Genomic DNA, 25,034 nt, shown 5'->3' with positions numbered 1-25,034 from the left:
TAAAGGAACAAGCTAACAAGGGAGACAGCTACTTTGTTAGCTTCTTGGCCTCTCTCATGGCTTTGCATCCCCAGGGTTCCAGCTACACAAGAGAAAGAATACAGGAAAATGTAAACACTTAAAGAAATATAACTAGAGCGCTGGCATCATGCTGCTTTCAAAGAGTTGAGAGAGTTCCACTCAATGCTTTATTTATCACTGCCCACGTTCTCAGGATGGTAAGTGGACACACACACAAAAGGGGTGGAGGACAGAAGAAGAATTAGGCAGCCGCCACAATTTACTCAATTACCGAGAAAGGGAGAGCTGACAGATCCTATCAGCCTCAATGTGGGCAGAGAAGAGTTGCATGTTGTAATGCTACATTTTCAAAAAGTAAATAAAGAGCACTTTCACATATCTTCTCTGGCCTTTGCATCCCCTGCCCTTCCCCCATCACACATGGAATAAAAACTATAAAACTATAGCTTCACAGTTTAGGAATAAAGGTAGAAAGAAAACTATCTATGTCACACTTTTTAAAAGTTCACATTTAATGCCAAATGCTGACAAAAGGAGTTTTATCTCTCAGCTTTCTCCTTCACTGTCTCTGGTAATTTTCTGTCAAGTTTTGGAATGCTATTATGGTAGTCTTATAACACAAGCCAAAAAGTAGTCTTCCCTTTTGTGTTTTAGTACAAGACTGCTATTATTTCTAAGTTTTAAATGTTTTTTTTTTAATTCACCAGTGAAACCATGAACATTTTGATAACTAAAATATTATATTTAATAGACATAACTTTCTTTTACCTTGTGTTAATTTTGTAATCTGTATTTTGAAAGAATCTGCCCATTTTTATCTAGTCAATTTTTGGCATTAAGTTATTTATTAATATATTATTCTTTTAATGTCTCTAAGAATTATAGTGATAACCCTTCTTTCAGCTCCTCTAATATTAAAAGTTTTCCAAATTAATATTAGTAGTCATGTCCCATCAACAATGGCAAGTCTTTGCCTGAGAATAATCTATAAACTATAAGGTTTAGCTACAACAATATTAAGTAGTTAAAGTACAAGTGAATTTTTTATATTTAAGGGTAAAAGATTCCTGAAGTTTTATTAGAAATATGTGTAAATGGATTTCAACTTGAGAGACTGGCCCCACGAAGCAACACTCCCTTTAGGTTGGCCTTGACATCTTTTTATCTATAGATCATGACAATAGATAAAATAGCAAATGGCATTTCCTTATTGTCAAATGCAACAGAGAAAAAGAAGAGTTTAAACAGCTTGTGTATTATGTACTAGCTTAAAAACAAAAACCAGCAGTGGGGTAATCAAGTTCAGGGCAGTCCCGGACAGCTGCCCTGTGACCTGCTTCCATTGACCCCTGCTATTCATCACTCTTTCCCAGATTGAGAGGGCAAGCTCCTAGGGAGTGACCACCACAATAGACAGACACAAGCCAACAGTAATCCGGTTCGAGGAAAAAACCAGATGGCACTGCAATAAATTTACAAATCTCCATTCATGGGGCTGTTAAAACACCCAGAAGCTAAAAGGCTCTGAGGGCCCCAGGAGGATCTCCTCCTTCCCTAATTCTAAAGGCCATTTCTCTTTCCAAGAACACTGAGTTCATGCTCTTCACAAAGAGAATAGAGATAAAACCCTTTACAAAGAAGGGAGGGAGGGGGAGAGCCTCATGACCTAATTAATCTCCAGAGCTTGGATCGCAACCCTGAATGACAGATATTAGAAAAATCATTTTGAAGAAATGGGGAGGGGTTAAATTAAAGTGGAGGGGTGAAGAGAACCTGGTAAAACAGCAATGAGAAAAAACATTCAATCTTTCAAATACTGCACACAACAGATCTTGCAAAAAGAAAATGATTCAATAATGTATGCATTTATTTTTAAAATGAATCAGATTAGTCCCATGTGTGACCTGCTGGTCCATCTGCATGTGCTGGACTTAATAGGCACGATTCTCTCTCTTGCTTCAGTTTGAAGTATGAGAGAGATAAATTTAGTTTAATTTTCAACAGATCAGCCTATCCATTTTCCAAATGGACCATCTGGATCAGCCTATTAAAATTAATTTATAACTTTGCAGAGTGAAAATTCGTTTGTTAGCTTAAATAAAGTTGCCAAAACTTTTTGTCGTATCCTTGTTTTTTGACAGTTGCTTCTGTATAGTGGACAGAGAGTCTCTACCTCCAAGTTCACCTTACTCTACACTCTTCTATTCATTTAGCTACAGATCTGGTGTCTATCTCCAAATAACTAAACTAACCATTTCAATATCAATTTGTTTGTTTTGAAAGCTTTCTATATTGACTCAACCCTATTTAAAACAATTATTTTTATAAAAAATGGGAAAGTGCTTATCCAAAAAAGTGTTAACATATGATGAATGAAAAATGATTGTGGCATGTTTTCAAGTACTTCCCTTTTTGGTTAAAGCTATGAAAACTGGAATTCTGGAGGCATACACAGAAATATTTTGGAAATAGTAAGGACTGAGTTCCAAATCAATGAGAAGCTCTGGTCAAGCCTCCATTAGTTTCATCAGTAAATTGGAAATCATATATCTATCAACTCAGCAGGGGTATCACAGGACTAAATGAAATAAATTTGTTCATTGTGGGTATCCATCAAAAACCACATCACTGCTCTCCTGTGTCCTAGAACAAGGCCATAAACACAACAAATTAAAATTATTTATACTGCTGCTCGTACTCATTTTATACAATTTTATACTAAAAATGATTATGTGACATCTATTTTCTAGCTATAACAATTTAATAAATAACAATTTAATGACTTGTTCTGTTTCTAGTAAATAATGAAGATATACAGGCTACAGTAGTGAGGACTTTTTTTCAGTCACTATTTTGAATATTTTAATTAAAAAAAAAATCTTAAGACTGAACTTTCTCTCACAAGTAAAATATATTAGCTCTGGGAAGCAGGGCACAGAAACCTAAGGAAAGAGATTTATAGTTTTCTCTTTTTCTCCCCTTGTATTTGTGTACTATGCAAGTATGTATGTGCATGTATGCAGAGGCCCTCAGTCACTCTGTACCTTATTCACTGAGAACCTCTCCTGGGACCCCCATCTCTGCCTTCACAGTGCTGGATTACAGGCGGCCTGCCACACTCATGGGTTCTGGGGACCTGAAGTCTGGTCCTCGTGTTCCCACGGCAAGCACTTTAAGCACTGAGCCATTGTTCCAGTCCCATAAAGAAGGTTTTAAAGTAATCATCAATAGTGGACTTCACTTCTAGAAAAACTAAATAAATTAAACATATTCAAACTAAAAGAAACCATCTTTGTTACAGATCTGTTTATTACTATTATCATTATTATTGTTATTTTATTGTTATTTAAATGTATGATGAACCTTGGCCAGGTGTGAGGTACAGGCTTATAAGCCAGCACTCAGGATGCTGAGGCAGGAGGCCTTCTAACCTGGGCTATTTAATAAATTATTTAATTTAAAATTAAAATGTGTAAATAATCTTTACTGGGAAACAAGTATCAGTGTTAACTATTCCATGTCCATTCTACAAAGGTCATCTTGCCTAAACAAGACCTTTTTACTTCAATTTAAATATTTACTATATATACAGATTGTCTTGTACTTACTTTTGCATCCAGGATATTTTTAAAAGATTGGGAAATAATGTTACCTGACTGAAACTGATAGCTATGACCAGACCAACTTCAGAATACAGGGCTCTTGATTTAAACTCCAGTGTTTAGAGAACGACAGTCAGGGGCTTCCTGTCTTTTGCTTTGTTGTTGGAAGCTTTTTATTTTAAGTAAGACTGAATTTCATACCTGTCTAAGTGAATTCTTCTCTGGTATTATCTTCCTAGGGGGTTCGCCATTATTACAGTCTTCTCTCTCTGAGGAATTCTGTGAAAGAAAGTAAGCTTTAATTCAGTTCTCATTATCTTCAATCTTATTCTGTGGAGTAAACTGAATTACATTTCTAATTCTGTAAGCTAGAACACCCATGTATATTTATGCATTTGAAGATTTATATACATACATACACACATGTAAAGGAAACCATATGCCCGTGTATATAAATAAACTCACGTTGGGATCTGGGTAGAAAGAATTCTGTCTGTTTAAACGCTACCCAGTAGGATCACATTGACTAGAAGTCTAGTTTATCATACTTGGACAATGGGATGATAAGTAAGTCCTGGGTCACATTTAGCTGATGACAATTTAAAGCATAATTATTACTTTCTCTCTTAAGTAATCAGTCTTCAACTACTGTGAATGTCTGTTTGATACTGATCTTCCAGTCTGGACTCGTAGAAGGACCAATCTCTTGTTCTCATCTCATTTGACTTTCTTTTTTACACAAAAGCAGCATGGTTCTTATTAATACAAGTAACATTTAATCTAGGATTTAAGTTTAGGGCCCATTTTTTGTCACTATCACTTCAAACAGTAGCTACAAGATCCTAAAACATCAATGAGATTTTTATATACTAAGGAGGAACAATTAAATTAAAAATAGATTCAGAAGTGCTCAAAGTCAGCTGAGCGTGGTAGCTTCTGCCTTTCATCACAGCACTTGGGAGACAGGCAGGAGGGTCTCTTGAGTCTCAAGTTTGAGCCCAGCCTGGACTGTCTAATGAGACCCTCTCTAACAAACAAACAAAATAAGGACAACAAATGTTAACCATTGACAAAACAAATACAGAAAATCCCAATTACATTTACTTGAATTCTCGATTAACAGTAATAGTTTACAGCTCACAGCTGACAAATTCATTACATTATGTAAAAATCATCACATTCTAACTGGAGTTACTTTATGTTTAGATTTGGTACATATTTCCTGAATCTCAACATGAATTTCATACATGTATAACATTATTACATACTCACCACTGTGCTATAAGCCAATATCTACTACACTCTGCTAGGGAGAAGGGACAGGAAAGAGAACTACCCAGAGAGTAGGGGAGACGGTTGAGTTAATGACTATGAAGCACTACAAACGAGGAGGACACGAAGGACTATTGTTTTCAACACAGGGTCTCACTCTGCAGCCCTGGGTGACCTAGAACCCTTCACTACATAGAAGGATCATGGAGGAGAATTCTTAACAAGAAAAAGGAAGAAAAACCTGTCAACATTGTCAGAGCTAGTTCTTTTTGGATAGGTCAACCAAACACTTAATCTGGCCAATCCATTAAAACCAACCAAAATGAAAAGTCCAGCACAACAGTCACATAAAACAGAGGTAGGAACTGGTTGTTGCCTAATATTAAAGGAGGAATGTGGAGTGCTGGTGAATCAGAGAGGAGTAATCACCCCTGACCTGAGTGTAACAACCAATGATGAAACTGCCACATGGGCCTAAGAGGTCACCTTGGTGGTCCTCAGGAACCTCTCCACTAACACCCAGACGAGCTCAATTACTTACTGTCTGCACCCTTAGTGAGAAGGAATCCCAACAAGGAAAGTGCCCAACTGCTCTAGTCAACAAATTAAGTTACCGTCAATAAACTCAAGAGTAACTAGTTGACACAGGGAAGAATCACCTAAGGGACTACTAAACTAGCAGGTGAATCTTTTATAAATAGCAGGATTGTTACATAATTTCAAACGTATCTCCCTAAGATACTTAAGAAAAAAAAAGTAACTCTACAATGGAGAAGTCTGGCAAATAACATCTCTTGATCTAGGGTTCAATTCTCAGCATCCACATGGCAGCTCCCAATTACCTGTAGCCGCAGTTCCAGAGGATCTGATGCCCTCTACTGCCCTCCACAGGCACCAGGCACTAGGCACAAGGTGCACAGACATGCATGAAGGCCGAACACTCATACACATACAAATAAAAAAGTTAAGGAGATAAAAGAACACGTTTAGGATGAATGAATTGCCTTTGAAGTTTCCTTACCACAAACAGGAAACATCTGTTCTGGGTTGAGGAGAAGGCTACAGGAATAAAAGGCCCTGCTGTGCAAGCATCAAGTCTCAGTTTGGATTCCAAAATTCATGTAAAGCTGGACACTTTGGATATCCAAAGTCTCAGTACTCTTTTCATGACAGGAAGCAGACAAGCTTGTGGGCTAGCTAGCCTGCCAAACACACGAGTGAACAAGATCATGCCCTCCCCTCTCAAACAAGGTGGAAGGTAGGTGAGGACTGACATCCCAGGTTGTCTTCTGACCACCAAGTAAGTGCAGTAACACTTAAGTGTGCGTGCATGCACCCCACTCCACCTACCTACTATTAAGACAACATCAAACTAACCTCAAATGAGGGAAATCCTATAAGACTACTATTCTGAATTCAATAACAACAAAAAGCCAAAGCCATAAAATACAAAGTAATTGTTTCTGATTAAAATCCCTCCCCCCCCCCAATAAAGGCCAATATTGAACAATTGGGAAAAAAATCTGAGTAAGGCCTTTTATACATGCTAATATTAAATTTTAGATTGTTTCCCAACTTTATGTTTCACATTCATTTCTATTTGGATTTTTTGGGTAAAAAAAGTATATAGCTATGTAACTATAACACAGCCAAGTTCTGAAACAATTTTACCACACCCCCAAAATTTTATGGTCAACCTTCTTCCCACTGAAAACCATTTGTTTTGTTTTAGCTCAAAAGCCTTGTCCTTTCCAGACCATCACACAATGGACTATGTAACAATCATTTGAATCAGTCTTTTTGCCCCCATCCAACCTAACATTTTTTAGATCTACCCAGGTTGTTATTATATAAATTAGTATTTCCTTTTCTCCTCCCCTCATTTGAGGCACAGTCTCAACTGTAACTCAAGCTGGCCTGGAACTCATTAAGCTTAAAGTCACAGCAACCCTTGGCAATATTAGAATCTACATGTGTAAATAATATAAAGGGATTATTTGTACTATGTTTTCAACTTTTCTGTACATCTAAAAATATGCCTAAAAATTAAGCAATAAGCTATTATCATTTATCATAACTCATGTGTTCCAGCACTTGGTCCCTCGTTGGTGGCACTGTTTTGGGAGTTCCGACCTCTAGGTGGAAGAGGAAAGGGTGACAGCGGTGGATCACTGAAAGCGGGCTCAGCTCTGCTTCCACCATGGATCTCTGCTTCCTGCCTCTCTTCACAATGACCAGCCACCACAGGCTCCTACCGCCAGAGACTGAGCTGTTCCAGCTCTCAGGCCTTCCTAGTATAGACTCTAACTGTGAGCCAAAACAAAAGCCTCCTCACTTATGCTGCTTTTGCCAGTTATTCTGTAAAGGTGATGAGAAAACTAACTACTGCAGAGTCAGACCCAGAGTACAATATGTTAGGAAATGATGGGGGTGGGTAGGTGGGAAGAGAGCGGTTAAGTCAAAGAATTTTTTGGGGGGGGGACTCCAGAATTTAACTGAGACTTTTTTCTATTTTGAGACAGGGTCTTATGTAGCACATCTCCACTCATGTAGCCAAGGATGATCTTGAATTTCTGATCTTCCAGCCTCTACTGCCCTCAATGCTGGGATATATATTCATACACACCACCAAATATGACCTTACATGACTCTAGGAATTAAATCCAGGGCTTTGTGTCTTATAGGCAAGCAGCCTAAAAACTTCTAGAAACTTACTGTACCCTCAGCACCCGAACTTACATCCTGTCACAAAACCCTAAGCAAACATGACTGCTGAGAACAATTCATTTCCAGCAGCCAGAACACTTCATTATAGTAAATAATTGGTTCAATGTGTTTGTAACCCTTGAGAAAAAAAAAAATCCCTGAATAAAAGAAATTCTTTAAATAGTAGCACTATGCTAAGGTAAATTTGAAAAAGATTCTAGAGCCAGCAAGATGGCTTCCAGATAAAGGCACTGGCTGCCTGACAACCTGAGTTCCTTCCATCCTTAGGACCCACATGGTGGGAAGGAGAGAACTGACTCTCCCAGGTTGTCATCTGACTTACACACACACACACACACACACACACACACACACACACACACACACACAGTAGTGTGAAGAGGGAGGAAGAAAGAGATTAAATACAACAATTTTATAAAGATTCTATACAGCTTGTTACCTTTTTTAATCCAAAGGTGTCCCTCTCCCCCTGGCTTGAGTGCTTAGAATTAAAGACGGATGTAATTCTTCTTTTGTTGTTGTTTTTTTCAAGACAGGGTTTCTCTATGTAGTTTTGGTGCCTGTCCTGGATCTCGCTCTGTAGCCCAGGCTGGCCTCAAACTCAGAGATCTGCCTGGCTCTGCCTCCTGAGTGCTGGGATTAAAAATGTGCGCCACCACTGCCTGGTAAGGGATATAATTCTGACTGAAGTGTGTGTGTGTGTATGTGTGTGTGTGTGTGTGTGTGTGTGTGTGTGTGTGTGTGTTTTGAGACAGTGTCTCAGATATAGCCCAGGCTAGCCTTGAACTCCTTGATCTTTCTGACTCGATATCCCTTGTACCGGGATTGTAGGTGTACCACCATGCCCAGCACTTCAGTGAAAACTTCAAACTGGAAGTTTTCAGGCTGTGACATCTGCAGACATAATACTGATGGGTGGGAGTAGTGTAAGGAGATGAAACATTAGTGAAGAAAATGATTTTTAAAGATGAGATATTGTTAAAGTTCAGGCAGACTTCAAATACATTATTGGAAAATATTTTCAGAAGTAACCCAAGATAAAGAAGTAACCACAACGCTAGGCGTTGGTGGCACACGCCTTTAATCCCAGCACTCAGGAGGCAGAGGCAGGCGGATCTCTGTGAGTTCAAGGCCAGCCTGGGCTACCAAGTGAGTTCCAGGAAAGGTGCAAAGCTACACAGAGAAACCCTGTCTCAAAAAACCAAAAAGGAAAAGAAAAGAAAAGAAAAAAAGAAAAAAGAAGTAACCACAAAAAAGTTCAGAGATGGCATGGAAACATATGCCTTAAATCCCAGCACTTAAAGAGGCTGAGGCAGGAGGACTCTCACAAGCTCAAGGCCAGCCTGGCCTGCTCATAAAAGGTTCAGATAATGAGTTGCACTGTCTTAAGATCAGCACACCCCAGTTTAAAGTGTTCCTCATGGCTCACTTCTAGACCAGCCCTTCCACCGTCCAGCTTTCCTTCTGGTCCCAGACTTAAGTTCCCATTACTCATTATTTTCTTCATCACTCTTTGTTTTCAGCATATCTGAGTTTCCAGTAGACAGTTCCCCCACCCTGGATTCAATTTTGATATACTCAAGACTACTTCTGAATTCCAGCTGCCTCCCCTTTAGTCCAGACCAACACCACTTACTTTTGACAAGCTCTGATGTCCTTGCTTCAGCCTGTACCCGACACAGCATACACACTGTCAGAACTGCCTTGCTAAAAAGGTTGTTTTGTTACTCAGAAGCCCTTCAAATCAGGCGTGGTGGCGCACACCTTTGATCTCTGCACCTGGGAGGCAGAGGCAGGTGGCTATCTATGAATTCAAGGCCAGTTTGTCTATATAGCAAGTTCCAGCACAGCTAGAGCTATATAGTAGAGAGATCCTGTCTCAAAAAATGAAAAGAAACCTCTTATAGCTCTTATATGGTACTTACATAATTGACCCAAACTTAAATCATTACAACACTAGTGGTTTGGCCGGTTTAACTGACAAAGCATTGCACCATCTGCACAGCATTATTTATCATTCTTCAAAGTAAGAATGAACTTGTTCATCCTATGCCTTTGCTAATGCTGCTATTCCTGCACTTCTCCACACCCACATCTTTCTTTCTTTTCCTTCCTTACCTTCTCTTTTTTCATTCTTTCACTCCCACTCTGTCTCCTTCCTCTCAGACAGGGCCTCACTATTTAACTGAGGCTGGCCCCATCTGTGACAATACTCCTGTTTCAACCTCAATTGTTAGGGCTACAGTATTCTGTGTATGTAGTGTACTGTGTATATAGTGTACTGTGTATATAGTATTCTGTGTATATAGTATACTGTGTATATAGTATTCTGTGTATATAGTATACTGTGTAATCGTATACTGTGTGTATCGTATACTGTGTATATAGTATACTGTGTATATAGTATTCTGTGTATATCGTATACTGTGTATACCGTATTCTGTGTATACAGTATTCTGTGTATATAGTATTCTGTGTATATAGTATTCTGTGTATATAGTATTCTGTGTATATAGTATGCTTGGCTTCTTCTCTTTTGAGACAGCTTTGTTCTATAGTCCAGGCTGACCCTACACTCTGTAGTCAAGGATGGCCTTGAAATCTCATTCCTCCTATCTCAGCCTCCAAAGTGCTGGGTTTACAAATGTGCAACCTCACACCTGGTGCACTTTTTTGCTAATTGTATTCCCTCAATGTATAATAGTAGCCTTCTTTCCTAATCTCTTCATATATTGAAATCTATATTCAAAGTTTGGTGAGTGGCCCAGTGAAAGATGCTTGCCACGAAGACTGACAACCAATGAGTTCAATTCCTGGGACTGATTGGTGTAGGATGAAAACTAACTCCTGGAAGCTATTCTATGACCTCAATACATGCCTATCCTGGCATGTATGACCTTAACCTCCACCCCGTCTCCACACACAGAATAAAATGAAATAAATGCAATTTAAAAATCCTTGATTGGGGATTGGGGATTTAACTCAGTGGTAGAGCACTTGCCTAGCAAGCACAAGGCCCTGGGTTTGATCCTCAGCTCAAAAAAACAAAACAAAACAAAACAAAACAAAACAAAACAAAAAACCCTTGATGCAAGTGTCAACTAAAAGACCATTACAAAAAAGTTGGTGATTATCATTCCCCAGAGGAATTAATGCCTCTGAATACTGATTTCCAGTTTGGCACTTTTTTAACATTACGTATCTTGATGTCATATCTGATCTGCTGCCCTCCTAAATTGGAGCTCTCTATCCTCTATCAGTGCTGGAAGTTGCTAGTGAGTGCTCTACCGCTAAGCCACACTCCAGCCCTCTGTCACATCTGTGTGTGACATAACTCTAACCTGTGCTGTGACCAGCCAGTCTTCCCATTCCCACACTCTAAGAGTCCAACACAGTAAGTCTGTTCTGTGTTTGTTGCCTGATCTCTCCCTCTCCCTCTCCCTCTTTCTTTTTTCCCTCTCTCAAGACAGGGTTTCTCTGTGTAGTTTTGGAGCCTGTCCTGGATCTCTCTCTGTAGACCCGGCTGGCCTTGAACTCGCAAAGATCCACCGGATTAAAGGCATGTGCCACCACCGCCCAGACTGATTGATTTTTCTTAAACTCCATTAACATCATGATGATTCTTTTCTCAAAACTTTTAGTGGGGGCTGGTGAGATGGCTCTGTGGGTAGAAGTACTTGCTACCAAGCCAGACTGCCTGCCTGAGTTCAATGCCTGGGTCCCACATGGTAGAAGGAGAGAATGGACCTCTGCAAGCTGTACACACACACACACACACACACACACACACACACACACACACTTTTTAGTGACTGCTTTCCTGAAACCAAACATTCTTCAGTTTGACTTTCAGGACCTTCTAAAACACAATATGCCTGGTTATTTCCTTCAACTGTATTATTTTCTGCTTTAGTCAAATAAGTCTCTTCATATGCCACACAAACTTGTCTATGATAGTGAATCAGAGTGAAAGACTCCTTAATTCCACTGTAGCTCAAGTGACAATTATAAACACAGGAAAATTATTTAAGCTCCAATATCCTTTAGATGAGGTTAAACAGTCATCTTTGCTAAGAAACAACATAACCATTCTATTTACTGAAAACTCCACATTCTTATCTTGATTCATATAATCTGGTGCTCAGATACTTTGTTACTCTCAACTAATCAGTAAGAAAGACTGCTGGGTAAAGTCTTATACCTCCCACACATCTCAACTCATTTCATAAAATAGGGATAATAGATGCTCAATAAATAAATAAGATCCAATCAGGGTATGGTGATGTACAACTTTAATCCTAGTATTTCAGAGGTAGAGGGAGACAGATCTCTGTGAGTTCAAGGCCAGCCTGGTCTACACAGTGAGTTCTGGGCCAGACAGGACTACATAGAGAAACCCTGTCTCCAAAAAACAAAACAAGCAAAAACAGCATCTTTTTCAAGATTGAATGGTGAGCCATAGCTTACGCGAGTTTGAACAGATGCCACTTAGAAGTAAAACAAGTTTCAAAACTAGAAGTAATTTTTTCAACTTATACTTCAGGATTTTTGCTTTTTTTAAAAAAAAAATTTCTTATTTATTCAGTGTGTATGGGTATTTTGTCTGCATGTTCGTGCCTGGTACCCATGGAGTCCAGAAGAGGGTGTTGGATCTCGTGGGACTAGAGTTACAGAAGGTTGTAAGCCACAATGAGGGTGCTGGGAGTCAAAATCAGGTCCCTGGAAGAGCAGCCAACCACTGTCATATCTCTAGTTCCAGTGTTAAAGTTGTCATTGGAATAATTAAAATGATTCTATAACTCAGATAGTTATCATCTTAGAAAAGCAGGTAGATTTTGTTGAATTTTAACACTGAATTTGAATCCTTTAAAAGTGGGACCTGGGCCAGTGAGGTAGCTGATAAGGTAGAGACACTTGAATATGGATGACCTGAGTTCAATCCCCAGGTACCACAAGAAGGCAGGAAAGAACCAACCAAGAGTTGTCCTCTGACCTTCATATATTTATTCATCATGGCATGCACAAGCTTGTACATATGCACACACACAAACACTGAAATAAGCAATTAAAGAATAAAGTCAGAACCCAACTGTTCACTGTTAGTAGAACGGCAAATACACATGGAAAAAAAAAGAACCTAAGACTAATTTCTAATAACCAGCTGGAAAATCACGTAACGAGCTTTGCGGGCAACTGGAGTAATACTTTTTCCCATTAACTTCTTCTGTGACTTGGCAGTAACTTTAACCTCCAAATGCACATAATTTCCAATTTACAAAAACAGGAGTTATTCTTTTCCAAGGTTAAAAGGTAATTTAGCTACATAAAAAAATAATAAAAACCCTTTAGTGAAGGGTGAAATCTCTCTCTCTCTCTCTCTCTCTCACTCACACACACACACACACACACACACACACACACACAGAGAGAGAGAGAGAGAGAGAGAGAGAGAGAGAGAGAGAGAGAGAGAGCGCTAGCTCCTGATAATGCCCAAATCCCAATACTTGGAGAGCAAAGGCAGGAAGATCACTGAAAGTTTCAGGCCAGCCAAGTGCTACAGAGTGCTACCTTATCTCTAAAGACAAACAAAACAAAACAAAAACCAAATGAACCCAACAAAACAAAAACAACACCTCACCAGCTCTCTGTGTGTGCCTGCATTTGAACAAACTTAATTAATCTTCCTGGGATAAATGGGAGAAGTATAGGTTAAGTAAGTTTAAAGGCTTATTGGAGATTCCTATTCAGGGACCTGACTTTAGGAAGACCTGAAGTGTCCTCATAAAATGACATGGTTCCACAGCCAACGCTTCTGTGGCAACTTTACCATTTGGCACACTCTATTAAACGACAGCCACATCAAACGAAGTCTGCACACAGTGGTGAACTTCTACAGAGCCCCGTCCAAGTTTTCAAGGAGTGTTATTTTTCAGCAGTGTACAGATCCAACACAGTGGTAGGAACCAGATAGAATGGGAAGCACTCAATTGGAGAGAACGGCCATCAGTACTGCCTTACTCCCTATGACAGAAGTCAAAAAACCTGCCAAGTAGGTTTCTCCCTGCTACATTGTCTGACACTAATTATAAAAATGCTACAGATGCAGCCTTTCTCAAAATGCAAAGGGACTGTGTGTATTTGCAAAGAACAACTATTTTTTATGCTTCCAAATTCTTAATCCTGTTTGGAGCTGTCAGTGGGGGTTAATGGAAGCCTTGGATAGGAGAATTCCAATCTGGTTGGCAGATGGATAGGTTGGTTATAGCTGCATAACTATGTCTTGCCTGCAGGCACAATTCAGAACACTGTTAAAGCAATATAAAGTCTCTGTCAAGCTGAACCATTTGGATCAGTAGCAAGGAGAAATAATAATAAAAAAGAAGTTCATTTCTGGGCCTTGTGCATTTATGCTAGTATGCAGAAACTGATTAATTGTCATAGTGTGCTGGTCTTCTATACCTCAGATTTCTACTTCTGGAGGAGATTTTGCATGCTAATATAATCATTCTCCCTCTTGAGACATTAGCAAATAATCAAATGAAAAACAGGATCATAATTTACTGAGATTCAAGCAATTCTCTATGCAAATTTGACTTGTTATTGCTGCTGCCTCGTTAATCTGAATGCCTTTGACAAACTCCTTTGATTTATGAACTCATGACAACTCCAATGTGTATATATTTTGCTAGATTGACATTATCATTAAGAGTGGGTGGACTGAGCTCACATGAATGGTTGATTTTATTCGCTGGTGTCTGCTGCTCAACAGCTGAGCATCTCCTCCTCACAAAGCCCCTGAGCGGCAGGCTCTTCCCATCTTCCCATCCATTCATCATCTCGATGTTAATTGGCCCAGGCTTTAAGCAAATTTTCAACACGATTTAAAGGCATGATGACACTGATTACTGACCCTCTGCCATACGGTGCCTATTGATTAACCTGACAGAGATGATGAGCTTGAGGGAAACTAGGTGTGTGGGGACCTCAGGGGGAAAAATATATTGTCTATGCAGGCAAACACTTGTCGTTACCTCACAAGCCAGAATTTGCACAGCACAAAGTCTTCAAAGACACTACTGCTTTGATATCTATAGCTAATACAGAAAGGGCTTTCTGTATTCGGAGATGTTACAAATATGTCATGTCAGAATACACTGACACATTCAGTATTTAGAACAATCCCCTAGATGGTTGCCTTTCAACCAGTTACACTTGTGCTAGTGTGTGTGTGTGTGTGTGTGTGTGTGTGTGTGTGTGTGTGCGCGCGCGCTAAATTAGAAGTACTGGGGTGGCCTGGTAGTATTTTATTATATAAGAAAAATAAGAATAAGGAAATAAATTTTAGAAACTAGAGGAAAGAAGGGAGGCTCAAATAACCAGGGCCAGTCCACCATGATTCTATCATGGTACTGCATGCTATCATGAAAAGAAGAGATTTTTCTCCAAGAGAAAGAAATCCATCAACGATTTCACAAATTCTGTTTTCTGTTCTTTGAATACCACAACCTAATTCTAACTGCCAAACTATTCACAGAAATTATGAGCAGAACATTTCTAAATAAAACAAAGTAATATTGGAGTCTAACAGACATATCCCTTAATTTCTTGCTTCCCGGTATTCAACAACTACTGTGCAAACTGTTTACTTGAAGAAACTGAACAATCTTTGAGGTTAAGCTTCAGAAAACCTAAATTCTTTATTATTAAGAGAAGAAAATATAAAGATTCAAATTAACAGCCGATGAGTAATATATTAGCAACAAACAAAAATCTGCTCAAGATATTGCTAGGTCTGCAAATGTACACAAGTTATACTGCACACCATCGGGGATCAGAAAGAACATCTTTACATAGGGACAGTTATTATTTAAAACAAAGCCAACAAAATATCCTCCCTCTGGCCACACACATCACCTTGTTTACTTACGAGTCCTGGGGGGACAGCCAATGGACAATTTTATGCACAGAGATTTTGGAGCAGCACTAACAATTATTTCAAAGCTAAAATAACAGAAACCGAACAGTCTGTAGTCACTGTTACAGTGACATGGCTGTTAATGTAAGAGATCAAATGTTCTTCAAGTCAAATAGCATTGGTATCTGTTATTCTCGAACGTGTAGCTCACTCCCTAAAAGCCTGCCTCCTGCTCTTCTAAGATAAACAAGTTCAACTATGCACTGAGATGCTCTGATAAAGACAGAGATGAACTGCACCAGGGAGTGACCAGGGAAGTGTACCAATGTTACTCTTAACTTTCAAGTCAGGAAACATCACAATCAAGACAATATTTTAAAATTTTATCACTAAAAGTCTAGATATAAGAGAAAAACAAATTTGCGGTAATCAATATGGGGACCTCTCTCCAAAATAACCAAAACAGTTATCTCTATTTTCTGAAGAGGAGAGATGACAGCTGTCTGAACATATTTAGCTTTGTGACTTCTTAATCAAAGATCTGAACATCAACTTAGCAATGACTCTTGAGTAGATATAGGAATTTGTAATTAAGTTAACATGTTCCACACCAGAATAAGAGTCCATTTAACACTAAACTAAGTTTGGGAGCTCTAAAGACTTAACTGAAAAGCAAACCATACTTTCTTTATTCCTTACCTTCCCAAAGTTGTAGGCTATGAAAATTTAACAGTATTTTATTTCTGTTGAACATGACAATGCAGTCACCAAACTATAACAATATGGTTTAATATTTTCAAATTGCAAGTAGAATAGCAAGGTAGGCCCCTATGTTTCCATAGATTGGTTGTTTTATTGTAGGACTAGGACCACTATTCCTTTTTAAAATTCTTTCTTACATATATTTCACAGTTAAAAAAAAACAAAAACAGCATGCAGTGGTGGCGCACGCCTTTAATCCCAGCACTCGGGAGGCAGAGGCAGGTGGATCTTTATGAGTCCGTGGCCAGCCTGGTCTACAGAGCAAGTTCCAGGACAGCCAGGGCAGCACAAAGAAACCAAAAACCAAACCAAACAAACAAAATAAAACAAAATTAAAAAAAAGAAAAGAAACCAAAAACAATTCATAAAGCTAAATAAGCACAGTAAAGTAAATATACATTTGCCAGGAGAATTTGTGATTTAAAGACTGAAATAAAAAGCAAAGGACACCTAACATGTGACCAAAACACAAAACTTTTAAGTTTAAATGCACCTCAAAGAATATTTTGCCCTCTTTACGATATTGCCCTTCCTGAATTTGGGACAATTTCTTTTAAGCCACATTTTTCTTTGCTGTCTTTATACACTATCTTATCCAAGGGTCATCATATAGGTGTATGAAAGTTAAGAGGTAAACATCTGCTTCTCCTCAGAATACCTGATTAGTTTTGTAAGTCAAAGGCATCTGCACTATATAGACCTTTCTGGTTTCTCAAAATAAAGTTGGGAACTACAAAGTGTTTGGATGTGGATCCAAACCCAATGAACTGTGATGTCTGGTACCCTGTTCCTCATATGTTCTTTGCTTTCTTTTTAAGTTATTTTCCTCACCTTAGGTATCTTCCTTGCTTGAGTATTACCATTTTATTACAGCTCAATACTATCTGAAGAAATTTAAAATTTCTTTAACTTGATAAACTGTATGTAATATCCCCTAAATGATTACCATTTTGTAATAAAAATAAAAAGCACCCCCAACACAAAACAAAAACACAGACTGTTTTGTGTCTGGTTTTAGTATTTATTTTTATTATAAACTTGCCTGTATGTCATCATTCTCTTAATTCCCTTATTATTAAGAAATTATCCTATTCTTATTACCCTGTGACCTTCCCCACTTATTAAATATTTCTTAAAATTATAAACTCTGTTCTTCTCACTGACTTTTGTAAATGTTTGGTTTCCAAGGACGAAAAACTGTCCTGCATAGCTCTTTAAGTGTGTTTTAAAGAACAGAGGCACACTTTATTTAAAAAAAAAAAAAAAAAAAAAAGTGTGTACCACGCTTTATACTCCTTGTTTTTCTCTTAAAATGCTAAGGATGCTAACTATATTCTAATACTCGACCTTGATCTTTTAATCTTTGTTTTTACTTTAAATCTTGCCGTCTCATTTTCTGGTAATATCTATTATAGAAAAAAGGGGGAGAGGGACATGTTTTTAAAAAGAAAGCAGCTAACAGAACTTATACCAACTGGATTGTCAGGTCTCTAGGTAGGTTGACACGGAGTAGAATTGGACTAAGAATTTAAAATGTAAGTGAAGCATGCTTCTTTTCTGGAAGGGCCAAAGGTTATACACAACAACAATTAATTTTTTCACATGTTCACGCTATCATTACCAAACGGCAAAATGAAAATAAAACCAAAACATTAACTTGGAGTTCTATCGGGAGTGGTTTAGTACATTTTGGGGGATGATGAAGTAATTTTACTTCCCCAGTGATAAATAATCTTGTTTGTGTTCTGTTATTCGTATACTGCTCTTTGACAAATAACAGATTTCAAAAGTATTTTTCTCCAATAGAAGAATTTAATAATAGAAATTCTTTCTATTTAAAAGGATATATTTGTGTGTTGTTCTAACAAAATTTATCTTCTATTCTATGGTCTTAAGTTGTAATACTGGAGACTATCCACACACCTCTAATCATCCACTCTGCTAACTATACAACACCTTGTTTATATTTCTGACATTCTACAACTACTTTCCACAGTCCCTGTCTTCTATATGTACAATCATAAGAATTCTGCATTGTTTATTTTTTACAATTATTCCCTGCCTTTTGAAATGAATAATTTTCTTTGGTAATATTAATAATCCTTTGTTGATTAAAAAATAGGTGAGAAACATTAATTCAACATTCCTGGATTATTATAGTTTTGATTCTCACCATTTTGGAGTAAAAATAAAAGCCACCCCAACTAAATAAGTAGTTGCCAAAAAAAAAAAACCAGACAGAGGTAGGTAATTCTGAAGATTTTTATTATGATTTTACCCATATTTGTTCATTCTCTTACTTCATTATTGAGAAATTATTCTATTCTTGTTATCCAGTGGACTTCCCCACCAATCACATATCCTTACCATTACAAACTCTGCTCTTCTCTGGTTTTTATAAATGTTTGGTTCCTAAGGCTGAAAACCTTGGCCCAGCATAGCTCTTTAAAGTGGCCCTTCAATTTAATGGCATTTTTGGCATTAATCAGTGATCTTTCAATAAAATCTGGTATTAGCTATCACAAATAATACTTTGTCATTTTATGGAATTAAAAGAAAAAAAACTGCTTTGCCTACTTCAGAGTCTGATATGTATCAAAGACTAATTTTCATATTATAGCAGAAAGCATTGAAATCTGTAATATTCACTTTTTGGCATCAGTATGTCCTGCCAAAATTCCTTCTGTGAAAAACCACCCTTTTGAACACCCTTTGCTTCTGCAGACAATGAAGAAAGAAACAGTTGGCTTCAAAATCAGTTGCCTCTCCCTGACTGCTGTACAAAGGACAATCTGGGTAGTGGTCAGTAAAGAAAGCAGTCATTTCTAAATGCCAGTGCTTCCCAACATCTCCTTTCCTTCTGAGTGGAATGATGTCTGAGAGCACTGACTGGTGGGTCATTCGACCCACGAGGGCCTGGAAAGGTTTCAAGAATAACAGAGGTCATGTAATTGCCAAAAGAGCATTAGCCACTCAATCATAATGGATAATTAAATGACCTACATGATTCCTGAAATAGCTGCTCTATATTTGGTCTATTACTTGCGTCCCTCAAGATAAGCTACTTGTCTGGTCTGCCTTGACCGCTAAAGTCCAACCTGCGCCTGGAAACTAGCTGCATGCTTCTATTGCTTTGAAACCCCACCAGACTGTGCTTTCAGGAGGACACACATGAAAAAAATCAATCTGTATCCCTCTCCCTATTGTGCTCTCTGGAATACAAATGACTGAAGCAAAGAAAAAAATTAGTAAATCCTTGGCTTAGATCTTTGAGGGAATAGAAACAACAACAACAAAACCCAAACCAACCAAAAAAACATAAGAACCATATAAAAAGAATGCTATGATGATTCTTTAAAAAAAAAAAGTTTTCCTCATATGCCTGAGAAGAATTTAACATTTGATTATAAAGTTTAAGGTATTTATGTGTTTTGTAGGTAGCAAGTCATTAAAATGCCAACTGCCTAGGTTGCATTTTTTATTTTTTTTTATTTTTTTACAGTGCTGGCTATTGGACTCTTTACTGGCCTAGTTTTTTAGTCTATACAGAAAGTAAACTGCCTCTCAAAAAAAAATCAAATATACACAGTACCAACTGTTCACATAATAAAAGTAGCAAAAATATCAGTTTCCCCTAGCTCTCAATAGTTTAACTCACTACAGTTCTTGATTAGAAAATACGAGCAAACAGGAGCCAGCTGCGTGGAATACCAAACTACACTTGGGAATCTGCGTCTCTGTGGAGGAGACAAGGTTTGCTGTGGCCCTGGAGGTAACTGCAGAGCTAGCCAGCACACACTACCAAAGAGGCAAGAAACAAGGGATCCAAGACAACCCTGCAATAATAGCAAGGGATAGAGATGTGAGGAATGAAAGAGCTAACATTTAGAATACCCTAGAGGCCAGTACGGTTTTTCCGTTTCCACAGGAAATTATGTAGCTGGAGGCTATCAGCTACCCTGATCTCTTACTAGGACATAGATGGCTTATTAAACCTAGAACATATCTGTTTTAGTTAACTTCAGGGTAGGGAGGGGGGCAGAGAGGGTGGAGAGAACAAAATGTACTTAAATGCTGGATTTTTTCTCCGGGCTGAATGCCTTTCATCCAATAAGACATTCAAAGCAGTGACCCAGCAAATGGATTGCAAAAGCAATCTTCCGTCCCGGTGCCACATTATCATTCCTATTCAGTATTCTCCATGAGATATCTCAATCAGCTGTGTGTAAGTGACAACGCAGCCCATTGCTGGGTTAATTAAACATTTGACTTTAACACCCTCCCCATCATTAAGCAAATAAAAACAGATAATTCAAACTGCACTTCATCCTCAGGGTACACAACACACATGTCAAAATTAAGAGAGTCCAAGGCCTCCAGGGAATTTTGTTGAAGCTATAATCAGTTTAAATCTTATCTGGTTTATCAATTATTCTATTGATTAACCCAAAGCGATTATGCACAACTCCTCTGCCACATGGGATTGATGTCAGCTGAGCAAGAAAATAACTCCAGGAGGTTCCAACCTGATTTAAAAAGCGACCAACAGACAGACCAATAATAGTCGATTATTACATACCAGTGATCCATACACTGAAGAGTTGATTCTTAGTTTCAGGCAGTGAAGTGAACTGTTTCCAATCACCACGTCCCACTGACATACCTTACAGTTGGCTCCAGTAGATTTATGTTGTGAAGATCAACATATGTTCTACTGATTTAAGCAGAAGCTAGCACTCTTAGCAGCTGAGATACAGTTTATAGATACAGGCCCCTAACTCCAAAAGAAAAAAGCCCAAGCATAGAAAACTAAAACACTTTTTAATTTCCTTTCCTATGTGTACATGGCTAGTAATATGCAGAGATAAAAAGGACATCCTTGAGAACCAATATTTCTGAAATTCTCCTGAAAATCCAGCTATTCCAGTCTGAAAACTCCATATTTCTGAAAAACATGCTCTAAGACATCACAAAGACCTTACCACAAAGAGTCATGACTTCTTTTATTAATTCCAAGGGCAAACATCTTCAATACTATTAATAGTGCTGAAAATATTGAGCTGCATCTTCAAATAAAATGTTGATAACTAAACCCTAGCATGGAACTTCTACCAGAAAAATTTAACCACGATTTAGATGCCCTGCTGTCCAATTCATTGAGTGCTATCCTTCAAGTGTCCAGGACCCCTAGCACTTCAAGGCCATGCCCTTCTGTATATGAGAAAAGCACTAATAAAACCGAGGGACACAAACGGGAGAGGGAGGACTCTGGCTACTCCACACCTGAAATCTGTGCACTACCCATGCTCTTCAGAGGAAGTACGCACACTGCTATGTTCGAGCTGCATGTGCCTTCAACTGGAAATTAACTTCTCTCCTTCAGACTTTTTTGTTTTCAGGCAGACTAAGAAAGAAAACTGCATTAGCATGCTGTATTCTACACTCACCACTGGAAATACTGAGGGTGCTATTTGTAAGTGTATTCTTTTTAAGAGGTTTGTTCTCTGCAGCTGTTTTCTGCTTGCAGTGTATTTTGTGTAATCAGCACATCATCATAAATACATTGGCTGTTCCCCTGAGGGTAGCTGTCAGTGTTTAATTTACAGAACAACCTGGCCAATGTGAATTTTAACACTCTAGCACTATGGCAAGGAGTTACCACACTCTGTGAAAAACAGGTTTCTATGAATTTTTATATCAAGAGCTAGTCCCAGGACAATTTAAACTTTAGAAGTACTGTTTTTAAAAAAATACTTTCTACCTTGAATGAAATAAACTCATTGATGGCAGAAGACTTGAAGGAACTCCCAAACCCCAAGTGGGCAGGCACTATCAAAGGTAGAGAAGGATAGAGAATTATCTACCAGCAGGAGGCACCTTGGCAAATGTCATCTCACTTTAAACTACCTGTGGAGCTGCCCAGATCACCAGCGATCCTGAAAGGGTGTGTAAAGTAAAAGCCATGCCTTTCAAGAGACAGACTAGTGTGCCGTGTACTGCTCCTCTCTGCTGAGATGATAAAACCGGAGATGATAATATATGCACTACTTTTCTTGGATTGCTATTAAACCAGGTAAGTCATGAACAGGGAAAGGGAATGAAAGTAAAAGGTATTAACAGTAATCACCTCCCCCATATGCACAGGAGTTTGTACATAGGTTCTCAATAAATGTCTAATGAATAACTAAACTAAAAGTTCCTTGAGGCCCAGATCTGAATCTTAATTTATGCCCAGTACTTTGTAAAACACCTGGCACATATAGATGAGTAGAATGGAGTTATGGTCCTGTTATTTGTAGAATTTAAATCTACATGATGTCAATGGTATTTTATAATTCAGTAAAATGTCCTTAAAGTCACTACAAAAAGTATATGTTGGTGGCAGGGCACGCCTGTAATCCCAGTACTCGGGAGGCAGAGGCATGTGGATCTCTGTGAGTTTGTGAGTTCAAGGCCAGCCTGATCTACAAAGCGAGTTCCAGGGCAGGTTCCAAAGCTACAGAGAAACCCTGTCTCAAAAAAAAAAAACAAAACAAAAAAAGCAACAAAAACAACAAAACAGTATGTGTTAATGTCAGGTATGGTGTGTTTCAAGCCTATAATCCCAGCACTATGGAGGCAGAGGCAGAAGGATCACTGAAAATTTGAGGCCAGACTAGTCTACATAGCAAGTTCCAGGCCAGCCAGGACTACAAGATGCCTTGCCTCAAACAAGCAAGCAAACAAACTGCTTGTTTCTATCATTTTAATGAAGGTGATTAGAACATTAAACCCAAGTAATACAGTCTTACAATTAAAAACATGGGCCTAAAATACTGGCATATTCATGGTGGCTGAGGAGATGGCACAGTGAAAACCAGAGTTCAGCCAATAATCCTAGCAGAAGGTGGAGACAGGACATCTTAGGGCAAGTTGGTTAGCTAGACTTGCAGGACTGGTGAGATTCAGTCTAAGTAAAAAGTGGAAAGCAGAAGGCTGGAGAGATAGATCACTGGTTAAGAGCACTGGCCACTTTTCCAGAGGACCCAGGTTCAATTCCCAGCACCCACATGGCAGCTCACAACTGTTTGTTAACTACAGTTCCAGGGGATCTGGCACCCTCATATAGCCATACATGCAGGCAAAACACCAATGCATATAAAAATAAATAAATCTTTAAAAAAAAAAAAAAAGCAGAGTTCAATAGAGAAAGACATCTGTCAATCTCTGGGCTTCATGTACATGCACACAGTCACCTGATTGTATTTTCTCATTAATGAAGTAGCAGTACACACACATTCCATAAATCCAGTGAGCATTATATATGACTATATCTACATATGAATGTATGCATACTCCTTTAAGGGGTATTTTGAAAGTCAGAATACCTAGAGTTAAAAGAAACAAATTATGGTTCATAATTTGTTTTATGAGACAGGATCTTACCATATAGCCTGGCTAGCCTACAACTTGCTATGCAGAAACTCACAGAGATTCATCTGGCTCTTCCTCTTCTGTGCTGGGATTAAAGGCCCACAAATCACCACTCCAGGCTGATTTGTCTCCTACTGCTTTTAGTGCTGCACAGAATCATATTGCACGATGTCTTTAGGAATTACAAAATTGGGCTAGATGTGGTAGTAAATGCCTATAACCTTAGCACTTCGGAGGTGGAGGCAAAAGAAGCAGACGTTTAAGGACAGCCTCAGCCACACAGTGAGTTCAAATCAGCCTCGGCTGCAATGATGAATCCTCTCTCAAACAAACACACAAATAAAAGCATTAAGTTGTGACTAACATATTCTTAAAAAAAAAAAAAAAGAAAAAAATTCACTGTATAGGGTTTCAAACACACCCAAATTTATGTTAAAACTATATTTAAGCCACCTAATAGACCAATGCATATACTTAAAAGTCGCTCTGGTACTGCCATAATTAAAATTTCCTATAGCAAATTTTCACTTTATGTAAGCAGAATCATATACCTCCAAGATCTTATAACCTCTTTGGTGTTTTGTTTTTATTTTGAGATAAGGCTAGTCTCAAATACTCCCATCTCAATTTCCCATACTGGAATTGCATGTATATGCAGCTCACAGCACTGTTAAATATACTGATTGCCAGAAAGTATTTCTGACCACCAGACCAATGTTATATTTAGGAATACAATGATATTACTAATCCTGCCTATTATGTTATGCCAATTTATGCATGCAATTCCTTTTATATTTTTGACACATACAAAGCAAAAAGAGAAAATACATGCCATAATCAGTTTTTGTTGACTAAAGGTTAGAAAATTTTAATTCAGTTGAATAATTACTTTTGTTCATAAAAATCCTACCTAATAAATGACATCTTAATTCTAAGAAATTAATTAGATTCTTTCTTCCTCAATTCATAATTTTAAAATACACGCTAGGACCTTTTGAACTAACCAGGATGGGGTTAGACTGAGGTCACAGCAGATCAGATGACTACCTTCTCTTCCCTGGAGACCATGGAGTAAGTAGTTCCAGAGGCTGCCATTAGATAGCAGCACAGTACACACCATCAGTCATATCTCTTACAACCTCTCCCACAAAGGCTGGAATGATCTCAGAGTGTGTCTGTCTGTGTGTGTCTCTGTCTCTGTCTCTGTCTCTCTCTCTAATTCAATTAGTGTAGTCGGCAACTCCAGAAAAGAGTAATTCAATTAGTGTATTGTGGAGCTCTACAATACCTCTCAGCAGATGTTCACCATCTTCGGGAACTGG

At 38.3% G+C, this 25,034-nt stretch overlaps 1 protein-coding gene across 6 annotated transcripts in view; it reads right to left on the bottom strand.

The window, feature by feature from the left end:
* The window catches only part of Btrc (beta-transducin repeat containing E3 ubiquitin protein ligase), a 181,437-nt gene that overhangs the window by 73,575 nt on the left and 82,828 nt on the right, over positions 1-25,034 (bottom strand). For 5 of the 6 annotated variants that reach the window (XM_036170838.1, XM_036170789.1, XM_036170819.1 and 2 more), the window contains one exon: positions 3,825-3,902. The exons of the other annotated variant lie outside the window; for it this stretch is intronic. In XM_036170838.1, coding sequence (XP_036026731.1) covers positions 3,825-3,902 — 78 coding nt within the window. The remainder of the gene's footprint in view (positions 1-3,824; positions 3,903-25,034) is intronic. 6 annotated transcript variants of the gene reach the window in all.

The sequence above is a fragment of the Onychomys torridus genome, chromosome 1 (genome assembly GCF_903995425.1).
Source record: "Onychomys torridus chromosome 1, mOncTor1.1, whole genome shotgun sequence".
Taxonomy (NCBI): domain Eukaryota; kingdom Metazoa; phylum Chordata; class Mammalia; order Rodentia; family Cricetidae; genus Onychomys; species Onychomys torridus.
The sequence above is the reverse complement of the archived record's forward strand: the minus strand, read 5'-3'. Positions and strand labels throughout refer to the sequence as shown.